The 11,181-nt window shown below is 57.1% G+C and overlaps 2 protein-coding genes across 2 annotated transcripts; one reads left to right on the top strand and one right to left on the bottom strand.

Annotated features, from left to right (window-relative positions):
- Positions 1-1,520: 1,520 nt before the first annotated feature.
- Positions 1,521-9,416, top strand: TLCD3B (TLC domain containing 3B). The gene is made up of 5 exons (XM_040259486.1): positions 1,521-2,527; positions 3,359-3,442; positions 6,372-6,606; positions 7,700-7,795; positions 8,338-9,416. The coding sequence occupies exons 1-5, from the start codon at positions 2,403-2,405 to the stop codon at positions 8,623-8,625; spliced, it is 828 nt and encodes a 275-aa protein (XP_040115420.1). The 5' UTR covers positions 1,521-2,402; the 3' UTR covers positions 8,626-9,416.
- A 341-nt stretch (positions 9,417-9,757) lies between these two features.
- CUNH16orf92 (chromosome unknown C16orf92 homolog) lies at positions 9,758-10,586 on the bottom strand. The gene is made up of 3 exons (XM_040266657.1): positions 10,466-10,586; positions 9,968-10,126; positions 9,758-9,849 (listed from the first exon to the last, which is right to left on the bottom strand). The coding sequence occupies exons 1-3, from the start codon at positions 10,527-10,529 to the stop codon at positions 9,758-9,760; spliced, it is 315 nt and encodes a 104-aa protein (XP_040122591.1). The 5' UTR covers positions 10,530-10,586.
- Positions 10,587-11,181: the final 595 nt, after the last annotated feature.

Below are 11,181 nucleotides of genomic sequence, written 5' to 3' on the forward strand. Positions count from 1 at the left end.
TTATCCTGGGCAACTTTTTTGTCTTCTTCCTTTTTTTTTTCTTAAATGTCTAAACCTCAGTTTCTTGTTTATAATATAGACAAAGATGCTATAGTCTGGGAAGGTTAAATAAGAATAAACATAAACCACTTCACCCTGTGCCCAGTACGTAGTAAACACTCAGGAAGTTGGGTCCCTTTTTCCTTTAAGTGAAGCCCTGAAGCCAGGAAGCTAGGTCCACTGTTGCCTCTTAACTCCTGCTGCCTAAGGCCAGAGACCTCCCAGGGTCTGTTTCCACAGCACGCCACTAGAGGGCAACACAAAATAGCAAATCCCAGTCCTTTGGGTAGGCTTTGGACAGTGAGAAGCAAATCGTACAGTTGCTATGGAAGCTTATCTTAGGGCAGACTTGGAAACCAAAGTACGGTTTTGGTGGCAGGACCCCACGTCATGCAGAAGTCTACGGGGAGGTTGAGTTCAGGATGAGAAGGCCGAATTCTAGGGAGGCGGCATGAAAGTGTGAGAAGCTGCTCAGAGGCCGGTGTAGTTCTGGCTGAGTCTCTGACCTGCAGTGAGACCCTGGCCAAGTCACTGGGCCTCGGTTTCCTTGCAGTGGACTGAGGGGCTCAAATCAGGGGCCTTTCCCCTATGGAAACTGGGCTGTGAAGTTGCAGAGGAAGGGGAGCTGGGACCATCATAAACCTGATGAAGAGAGTGACCAGGGCCTTGAGGAGGCCAGGCAACCTGAAAGACACAGGCAGGGGCATCCTCGGGCTTGAAGTGAGTTTTCAGAGACACTGTGCTTCCTCTTTGAAGCCTGCCACCCAGTATGAGAGGGCTCCTGTCTTCTTAGCTAGCTGGTCTTAGGGAGAGTCACTGAAAGCCTCGGGACTATTGCTTGACCTGTAAAAAGGGGATACATGCAGTTACCTCGGTGCTGTTACAATAGTTAGAGGAGGTCATGGGACAGTCTTGCAGTGGAGTTGGGACCCAGAGGCACCTTATGTAAAAGTATGTGTTGTTTTGTTTTTAGTCACTAACTCTGAGACCCCATGGGCAGTAGCCCCACCAAGCTCCTCCATCCATGGGGATTCTCCAGGCAAGAATACCAGAGTGGGTTGTCACTTCCTCCTCCAGGGGATCTTCCCAACCCAGGGATCAAATCAGCGTCTCCTGCATTGGCAGGCGTGTTCTTTACCATCTGAGCCATCAGGGTCTTATACCTCAGAGTTTGGGAGGTCTCTGAATCTGATACTGTGTTAAGGTGTATTTTTATTCCCATCCATTCGCTAAACTCAACCTTCCAAGACAGAGAGCTGCACTAACTTCTGGTCCCTTCCCAGGGAATCTTCTTACTCTCTGTGGGAATTGGTGCCTCTAAGCTGGGACCCCAAGGCAGCTGAGGAATAAGTATTGAGAGGCCTTGGCGGAGGAGGAGATGGCAGGCATTTGCAAACTGCTGGTGGGAAATGGGCTCAGGCCCATCTGGGGGCCCAGGGCCCCCATCCCAGCTGGCCAAGGAGCCCCAGAGGAAAGCAGTCCCGCCCTTGGCCCTTGTCCTCAGCAGCCCCCTGAGCCTGCCGCAGCGTCTGTCTCTTTAAGGGCCTCCCCCCTCCCTCTTTCTCTGCTCCCCCCATCTCTGTCGCAGCCACTGCTGTGGCTCAGAGCTGCATGGGGAGACGGCGCTGCAGGTCCGGTTTCTGGGTGTCTGGTCGGTGCCATCAACTCCCTCCTCCCCCCCCCCCCCCCCCCACCCGCCCGCCCCAAGCCGGTGATTTCCCCTCCCCCCGCCCCCTCCCCGCCGAGGGGGCAGGGGGCTGGGCCCGAACTCTCCATAATGCCCTGGGGCTGCCTATGGGCCCGGCCGCGGGCACTCTGGTGGCAGCGAGAGGCGGGAGAGCGGTGCTGACCGCTGACCGCCTGCCCGGCCGCTCCTCGGTCTCCCTCCCCGCCCTCCCTCCCCTTCAGAGCTGGCACCACAGTCCCACCCCCACCCCCCACCCCGCCCCCTCGGGCCCTCCCAGCCTCTCCACGTAAGCCCCCCCACCTGCCTCGCTCCCTCCCCTCCCCCACCCGCAGCCTCCTCGTCCTGTCCCCTCTCGCTCTGTCCTCTCACCCAGTCTTGCTCCCAACCCTCTGGCTGGCTGTCTCCGGCTCCGTTGCTCGGATCCTCCCTTTCCCCCAGTCTCTCCCATCTCCCCAATCTCCATCTAACTCCCTTTCTCCGGTCCTGGGGCGGGAGGGTGTCGGGCTCTCCAGTCCCATCCCCTCCCAACCCTGCCTGTCCCCTTTGTGCCCCTTTCTCCTCTTCTCTCTCCTTCCCCGGCCTGGCGTCCGTTCTCCACCCCCATAACTCTCTTCAGCTCGGCCTCCCAGCCCTTTCCCGGCTGCTCTTGGGCTCCCTGCCGGAGGCCTGAGCCACCATGCTGACCCCCATGGTGGCCGGGGGGGTGGTGTTCCCCGGACTCTTCCTCCTCTCCAAGAACACGCTCCAGCGGCTGCCCCAGCTGCGCTGGGAGGAGGCCGACGCGGTCATTGTCTCAGCCAGGTAAACTGCCTGCCTTCCCTCCGCCCCCTCCCCTTCCCAGGCTGCATGGGGATGGAAGGGACCCTTGGCTGGATAGGGACTAGGGGCTCCTGAAGTGGTCAGTGGGCTCTACCTCCAGCTTCCTTCTATCCGCGCTGCCTTACTCACTGTCCCAGGAGACCTCATCCAAACCCAGCCATCTGGTCTACTAGGATTCAGTCTGCTCTGCTTCCCTTTCCCATTCAGCCTCCCACCCTCCAAAACAGGGCTGGCATATGACCAAAACATTCCTATAGGATACTAGGGAACACGGCAAGGGGCCATGTATCATTAGGGGTCGGGGGCTGTGTCTGGGGGAATGAGGGACAGATAAGTGAATGGTAGAACTCTGCACAGTCCTGGAATGCGGGCCAGAGTTGGGGAGGGGAGTGTGGTGGCTGGCAAGCAGAGAGCGGGAAAGTAGCTGGGAGGGGAATCAGGGGCAACCGAGGGGCCGGGGATGACCCACGATGACTAGGCAGCTGAGAGGTGTAAGAACAGGCCCAGGGCTTCCCCCTGCCATCCTGTGCTGCCAACCCCCCCTGACCCCATCCCTTCCCTGGAAGGGACCTCGTTATCTGCCACTGGTTCTCGGCATCAGCTCACCTCACGATGACCTCCCGGGTGTCCTCCTGAGAGGAAGGCGACTCCGTGGCAGTCCTGGAGGCTGAAGTGGTGGGGCTGAGTCCCAGGCGAGGCAGCCTGGGGAAAAGATGGGCAGGGAGCACCTGAGAAGCACAGAAGCTGGACAGTAAAGAGGAGGAACCAAGAGGCGCCTCTCCCTCCTTTACAGCTACTTCCTCTTCCTCCTAGGCTAGTGTCTTCTGTCCAAGCTGTAATGGCCTCCACTGCTGGCTACATTGTCTCCACCTCCTGCAAGCACATCATAGATGACCAGTAAGTGCCATGAGACCACTGCTTCCCCCCATTCCAGCAGCCTGTGTGCATGTGACCCGTGAGTGGGGAACAGATCATCCGGGGGACTCCCTCAGTGAACCCCAAGCCCTTAACTTGGGCTTGAGCAAGCTAACTACAATAGCTGCAACTCAACACCCCGAGACAAATTTATCCACATCCTGTCCTTAAAGGTCAACACTAGGAGGAGGAGAAGCGGGGAGCAAAAAGGATTCTCAAGGCAGCTCCTAGGTTTCCCAGCCTCTTGGATCATAGTAGGTTCTGAGTGTCGTTTCCTCCCCGCCCTCTGCCCACTCTTTCACCCCCTCAAACCCCATTTCCAACCAGTACCCAACTGGGGTGCTTCCCTACTCGCTCGTGCCAGGCTCACCCTTCATCTCCTCCCAGAATCCAGGTGTCCAGTCCCAACTCCATGCGTGAGAGGGACAGATGACACAAAACAAGGCCACCAATGGTTAGACAGTGGGGTGGGGAGTGAAGGGTGAAGAGGCCAAATTTTGGCACTGGGAGCTGATGCAGTGGCTGGTGCTGCCAAAAGAGCCCAGGCCGGAGACTTGGGGCAGGAGGAGGGAGGAAAGGGGCCCTGTCCGTGGTGCTGACACGCCAGCTCAAGGTGGACCCAGGCTGTCATCGCTGCGAGTTGCCTGGAAGGGTGCTGATGATGCCCCATGCTTAACTTCTGATCCTGTTCCTCCTCTCTGGTGGCTGCTGAGCGCTGGGGACATGGTCTGGATGACCCGACCTAAAGGTGTCTCCTCTCCCTGTAATTCCTTCATCTGCGGAGTGAGGTCCACCCCTATCTGGAAGGGCTGCTGCAAGGAGGAACTGACTTTGTGTCAGATGCCTACAGCAGTCCTGGCCATACAGAGTGGATGCTAAACTCCTTCTTCAGACCCCACCCCGGGGACTTGGCTTCCTCCTGCCCTTTCCCCCCATTTCCCCTCCTGAGTCCAAGAGGAGCCTGGGTCCTCCCCCACCCCCACATTGCCTTCTCTCACCTTCTCACAGAGGTCACCTTCCAGCTCTTACATGTTCTCCTCCCTGTCCCCCCAGTCTGTTCTTGTCCCTCCCCCCTTAATCCTCAGGTAGGTGGGAGGATCAGGGTTAATCCAGGGGCAACAGCTGCTCCTACCTCTGAGCACCTAATTGCTGAAGAGGGTGGGGATGGGTTTAACCCTTCACACCAGAGCCCAGGGTCTGGACCCCCACAAGCCAGTGGTGTCACCATGTCTGCTGCGGCTGACTCCCTAGGCCACTCTCTGCTCTGGCTTCTCTCAGGCCAGTTGGACCCCTTTCCACCTTCCTGCCCTTCGTCTCTAACCTGGGCTGCCACTTCCTCTCCTCTCTCCCCCACTCCCTCCCGGTGACACACTCCAGCATGGCTCTCTGCTTCTTTTTTCCCAAAAATCATCCCTTCCAGGCCAGCCTTCCTCAGGGTTCACCTTCTCCTTCCGTGTCACCCCTGGTCCTTAGCTGGCCCACCCCCAGGTCTCACTCCACTTCTCCCTTCAGCAGCCCCTCTTATTCGGTCCTCATATTTGTGTGCCTTCCAGCTGACTTTGTTTTCATCTCTCTACCAAGCCTGGGGAGTACTGCTGGGTTTGCCTCTTAGACCTCCCGCCCCCACCTCGAACCTGTCATAGGACTACGGACTTCTGAGAATGTACTCCATGTGCTGACTCAAGAAGAAAAATGCAATGTTGCATATTCATGCACTTTTCATTTTTGTTTACTCTCAAAGCACACGGAACTTTCTCTGCTCTTGGCTCCTTTTGCTCAGCGTTTTCTTAATGCTTAGCTGTACCTGAAAAAACAAGAGGTGGGGCCACCTTTGGGCAGAACCAGCAGCACTGATGGCATCACCAGTTCCCATCCTGAATCTTCTAGAGGACAGTAGGGCTGAGAGTGAGGGCTATGGAGCCAGACTTCTCATGTTCGTCCCTTGGTCTGGTGACCTAGCCTCTCTCACCTGTAAAATGGGGTGACAGTCATACTTACTTTTCATAGGCTTTTTGTGGGAAATAAACAAATTTGTGCTTGTAAAAGATTTAGAGTATTGGAATAGGGCCCTCATGTAATAAGTAGTCAATTAATGTCAGTCAAGTCATCCCTGGTGACTCAGACAGTAAAGAATCCGCCTGCAATGTAGGAGACACAGATTTGATCCCTGGGTCAGGAAGATCCCCTGGAGGAGGAAATGGCAACCCACTCCAGTAGAATTCCATGGACAGAGGAGCCTGGCAGACTATAGTCCATGGGGTTGCAAAGAGTTGGACACATGACTGAGCCACTAACGCTTTCACTTTTAATGTCAGCCAGTATGATCTCTCCCCACCACCCCTCCACTTCTGCTGTAATTTGTCCTGATCTCTGCTGTCTCTAAGAGCTGGTCTGGCCTGTTTTCTCACTCTGTCTCAGCCCTCAGTGCTATGACTGTCTGTTGGTCTGTCTTCCTTTTTCCTCCTAGCACATTGCCGAGAGACAGAATATGAATGAATTAATATGAAAAAATGAGTGAGAGACTTCCCTGGCAGTCCAGTGGTTAAGACTGCTTGCTTCCACTGCAGGGGGCATGGGTTCAATCCCTGGTCAGGGAACTAAGGTCCCACTTGCCACATGGCGTGGCCAAAAAGAAAGAAAGAAAAATGTGTGCGTTCTGAGCTCAGTCTGGGTTTGAACCCCAGCCCTATTGCTTACCAGCTGAGTGATCCTGTGATCACTTGAGCAAGTTTCTTGCCCTCCACCTTGGGATTCCATCATGTAATTTGAGAGTCTACTTCTGTCTCATGGTTCTTACAAGTATCACTGGAGATTTGACTCCTGTGATGCATCCAACATAGCCCCCAGCACTTGGCAGCTGCCCTGTCCATCTCTTTCCCTCACTGACCCCACCCCTCTCTCTGCCCGACAGACACTGGCTCTCCTCCGCCTACACACAGTTTGCAGTGCCCTATTTCATCTATGACATCTATGCCATGTTCCTCTGTCACTGGCACAAGCACCAGGTCAAGGGGCACGGAGGGGACGGAGGCAGCACCAGAGCCCCGGGCAGCACCTGGGCGGTGGCACGTGGTTACCTGCACAAGGAGTTCCTCATGGTGCTCCACCATGCCGTCATGGTGCTCGTGTGCTTCCCGCTGTCGGTGGTGAGTGGGGTCTGCTGGGAACTAGGGCCCCGTGTCCCGCTCATGCTGGTACTGCAGGAGTCTAGGAAGCCCTGGGTCCAGGTCCCAGCAGGATGAAGTGCCCCAGGGAGGGTTTCCTGAGCTCCAGCCCAGCCCCAAACAGCAAGAGGTTGGATCACGCCCAGCTGTGATGTTTGGGAGCTGGTAGCTCAGTTGGTAAAGAATCTGCCTGCAATGCAGGAGACCCAGGTTCGATTCCTGGGTCAGGAAGATCTCCTGGAGAAGGAAATGGCAACCCATTCCAGTATTCTTGCCTAGAGAATCCCATGAACAGAGGGCCTGGCGGGCTACAGTCCATGGGGTTGCAAGAGTTGGACACGACTTAGCAACTAAACCAGCAACCACCACCACCACACACCCACTGCAGGCTTCCCTGGTGGCTCAGATGGTAAAGAATCCGCCTGCAGTGTGGGAGACCTAGGTTCGATCCCTGGGTTGGGAAGATCCCCTGGAGAAGGGAATGGCAACTCACTCCAGTATTCTTGCCTGGAGAATTCCATGGACAGAGAAATCTCGCAGGCTTCAGTCCATGGGGTCGAAAGTGTTGAACATGACTGAGTGACTTTCACACACATGTACACACACCACTGCCTCTGAGACTCAGGGCTTCCCAGGTGGTACAGTGATAAAGAATCTGCCTGCCAATGCAGGAGACACAAGAGATGTGGGTTCGATCCCTGGGTTGGGCAGAGCCTCTGGAGGAGAAAACGGCAACCCAATCCAGTATTTTTGCCTGGAAAATTCCATAGACAGAGAAGACTGGTGGGCTACAGCCCATGGGGTCACAAAAAGTTGGACACAACTGAATAACTGAGCATACACACACGCCTCTGAGACTCAGTATCCTCATCTGTAGTATCATGGATATCATCTCACCTGCAGGAAGTTTGGAAGGATACGGGAGGTTAGTGCTCCCAGATTTGCTACTGTTCACCTGTGCTCAGACTTTCAGAGTGAAGCATCTCCAAAGGGGACAGAGAGGAGACAGGGAGGGAGGACAGGTGCTGCCAGGAATCCAGGCTCAGGCCAGGCTGTTTCCTTCTTCTCCTCTCAGGTGTGGCGTCAAGGCAAGGGAGACTTCTTTCTAGGCTGCTTGCTGATGGCAGAGGTCAGCACCCCCTTCGTCTGCCTTGGCAAGATTCTCATCCAGGTGAGCGGGCGCTGAGGGTTTGCGAGCTTGAAGGGAGGACAAGGGAAGGGTTGGGCACTTTTAGGAACCGATCTGGGATTATCCCCTGGTGGCTCAATGATAAAGAATCCACCTGCCAATGCAGGAGACACAGGTTCGATCCCTGGGTTGGGAAGATCCCCTGGAGGAGGAAAAGGCAACCCACTCCAGTATTCTTGCCTGGAGAATCCCATGGACAGAAGAGCCTGGCGGGCCACAGTCCATGAGGTCTCAAAAGAGTGGGACACGACTTAGCAACTAAAAAACAACTGGGATTTTTTAAAGGACAGGTGGAGTCAGGTCTGGGAGGGGCTATCAGGTAGGGTATAGGGGAGCTGTCAGGGCAGAGGGGGAGGGGGAGAGGGGGTGGGTCCTGGGGCCCCTAACCTGGCCCCTGTCCCAAGGAGGGAAAGCGGCCCAGGGGGCTGAGTCGGGGGCGTGGCCAGAGGCGCCTGCCCCGCCCCTGACTGCCCGCCCCGCCCCCGTGTGCCTTCCCCGCCCCTGTCCGCCCGCCCCGCCCGCAGTACAAACAGCAGCACACCCTGCTGCACAAGGTGAACGGGGCCCTGATGCTGCTCAGCTTCCTTTGCTGCCGGGTGCTGCTCTTCCCCTACCTGTACTGGGCCTACGGGCGGCACGCGGGCCTGCCCCTGCTCGCCGTGCCCCTCGCCCTCCCGGTCCACGTCAACCTGGGCGCCGCGCTGCTCCTCGCCCCGCAGCTCTACTGGTTCTTCCTCATCTGCCGCGGGGCCTGCCGCCTCTTCCGGCCCCGGGGCTCCCGGCCGCCCTCTCCCTGTCAGACCCAGGACTGAGGGTGGGGCCGAGGGCGGGGGACCCTCCCCACCCCACCCCCATCCCCACCGCGTGGGAACAGGGCTCTGGGGCCGCTGGGCTAGGAGTGGGAGCCAGGGGCCTCTGGCCCTGACAGCCCCGCTGGAAACTGACAGATGGACTCCGACGGAGTGGGGTCACGTCCCTTCAGGGGCTGGGGGCCGGGACCAGGGGAGACAGAAGGCAGGAAGAGGGGACCTCTCCCCACAGTGCCTGAGCCGAGGGGTCGACCCCCTCCTGCATACCCCTTTCTCCATCACGTCCCCTGGGCCCTGGAGAAGCGAAGAGGAAGAAGGCACACCCCTTCCCATCCGCTTAGGGCTTTTGAGGCTGTGGGGAGCCTGAGTGGACCAGGACTCAAAGAATTGTGGGGGAGGCCCTGCTGCCAAGGCCATCCCAGCCCCCCTGCTGCAAACGCCTCTGGGAGGGAGGCAACACCCCCTCTAATGTCCCTGGTCTGGTCATCTCCACAGCTTCTCTCCAGGGGAGGCCAGCCTGAGGAATCTTATTTATTTTATTTATTTATTCAAATTTGTTGGGGTGGGGGGAGGGAGGTGGCTGCTACCCCCCAGCCTTCCCAGTGCTGAGCAACCCCGGGGGGCAAGTGGGGGAGCGCCCAGCCCCTTTCCTGTTAGGCTGACATCTTGCCCCTGGGCCCTGGCATGTCCCTGGTGCTACAGACTTCTTGAGGCTTCCTCCAGTCTGGGGATGGGGGGACCCTGGGAGGTGCTTTACAGACTGCTAATAAAGACATCAGCGTGAACGCCACCAAGGCCCTTGTCACCCAGTTCTTTGGGGTTGGGGAGGGATCAAGCGTCTGGGGCAGACAGCACCATAACAGGTTGACTGTGGGACAGGGCAGGCCCCCCAAGCTGAGCAGTCAGGGAGAAAGAAGCAAGGACTCTTATTCATCAGCAGGAGAGGAGAGCAGGCATGGGTACCCAGGGCAGAATCCAGGGCTCTCCTCTGGCTTTTTAGGCCCCTTTCTCACAGCTCCTGTGGGGTGTGGAGATCAGAGGTTGGAGGTCACGCTGCCTCCCTGGGCTTTGGGACCCTCAGCCTCTTCCCTGCAAGGTTCCGGTGGGCAGGGGGTGAGGGGGTGAGGGACAGGCCTTACATGTGAGTGCAGAACTGGAAAAGCAGGAAGAAGAAGGCCACCAGCAGAGCACCCACCAGAATGTGATGGAAGAGCCTGGAGTCAGAGTCTGCTCAACAGTGACGGGGAGACAGGGGACCCTGGGCTTGACTCCAACCGAAGGGCCAAGGGCGGACATCCTCCAGGCCTTGGCCAGGAGGACAGCCCCTTCTCAAGCTGGGTCATACCTGAGTTAGCAAAGATGACTGGTTTCTCTCCAATGAACTGGGCCACGGCCAGGAGCCTGGCTTGGTCTGAGTCTGGGTAATCAAAGAAGTCAGGTCTGTCTAGGAAGAGCAGAGATTCTGCTCCCCGGCCCGAGGCCTTGGCACTCTCCAGACTGGGTGCTGGGGACACAGAGCGAAGTCTATGAAAGAGCCAAGCAGAGCCCTGAACCCCACCCAAGAGTCTGAGACAGACCCAGGGCCCTGCCAGGCCACATAGCCTTCATGTAGCTATGGAGGGCCTTGATTTTGTTCCCAGAACTTCTTAGGGGTTGGCTGAGCCCTCCAGGAGAAGGCCTATGCTGGGCAGGGAGGATGGGAGAGAAGTGTGGAGAACAAAAAGAACCCAGTTGTGGCCTCCCAGCCTGTGGGGGCGGTGGGGGGCGGGGCAGGGGCGGGATTGGTCGTGGCATTGACCCCAATCCCCAGCCTTCCTCCTCCCCACTCTTTCCAGCTTCCCACCTGATTCTAGGGGCCCCAGCCTGAGCAGCCACATCCACACCCACACCCACTGCCCTGGCCTCATCACCCCTCCAACTCCTGTGATGAGGTGAGAGTTCTGTGATGTCACAGCCCAGAGCCATTCTGATTACACACTCTAGGGTGAGGGGAAAGAGGAAGTGCTAGGATCCAGGGCCCTCCCCCACAAGCCCCTGGATTCAGAGAGGAGAGGTTGGGGCTCATAGAGCCTTTGGGTTGATGCTGTTGATAGAACAGTAAGAGTGGAAGCCCCAGGATTTACAAATGAGGAGCTTGGTGGGACAATTTGCTGAAAGCCAGAACTGAGGAAAGCAGCATTTGTATAGCAGGCACAGTGGATTGGTTGGGGGGATGGAGGACAAGGCTAAACATCTCCAGTTACCCCCTTGGATGGACTGCAGATAGCATTTATTGAGCACTTGCCACGATGCCAAGTACTTTTCATGGACTGACTCATTTAACCATCGTAACATCCTCTAAGGTAGGTACTATGGCCTCATCTTACAGAGGAGGAAGCCAAGACAGAGGTGATGTAGGCAGCACACACTTCCAAAGGGCACCTATATTCTTCCCTGGGCCCCCTCCTTGCCTTGTGTCCTCAAATGCAGGGGCCCAGGGATCTCCCCCATGACCCAAACTCCATCTCTTGGTGCTCCGCTGAGGACAGCGCTGGGGTGAGCCACCTAGAGAAACAACAA

Source organism: Oryx dammah, unplaced genomic scaffold (assembly GCF_014754425.2).
Source record: "Oryx dammah isolate SB20612 unplaced genomic scaffold, SCBI_Odam_1.1 HiC_scaffold_2, whole genome shotgun sequence".
In the NCBI taxonomy this organism is placed as follows: domain Eukaryota; kingdom Metazoa; phylum Chordata; class Mammalia; order Artiodactyla; family Bovidae; genus Oryx; species Oryx dammah.

What these genes read in the sequence shown, in the direction of transcription:
- TLCD3B (XM_040259486.1), top strand. Translation starts at nt 2,403, where the DNA reads ATGCTGACCCCCATGGTGGCCGGGGGGGTGGTGTTCCCCGGACTCTTC. An exon ending in AAGCACATCATAGATGACCA is followed by an intron (nt 3,443 to 6,371) that starts GTAAGTGCCATG and finishes TCTGCCCGACAG; the next exon opens with ACACTGGCTCTCCTCCGCCT. An exon ending in TGTGCTTCCCGCTGTCGGTG is followed by an intron (nt 6,607 to 7,699) that starts GTGAGTGGGGTC and finishes TTCTCCTCTCAG; the next exon opens with GTGTGGCGTCAAGGCAAGGG.
- CUNH16orf92 (XM_040266657.1), bottom strand. Translation starts at nt 10,529, where the DNA reads ATGAGGCCAGGGCAGTGGGTGTGGGTGTGGATGTGGCTGCTCAGGCTG. An exon ending in GCTGGGGCCCCTAGAATCAG is followed by an intron (nt 10,127 to 10,465) that starts GTGGGAAGCTGG and finishes CTGTGTCCCCAG; the next exon opens with CACCCAGTCTGGAGAGTGCC. An exon ending in AGTCATCTTTGCTAACTCAG is followed by an intron (nt 9,850 to 9,967) that starts GTATGACCCAGC and finishes ACTGTTGAGCAG; the next exon opens with ACTCTGACTCCAGGCTCTTC.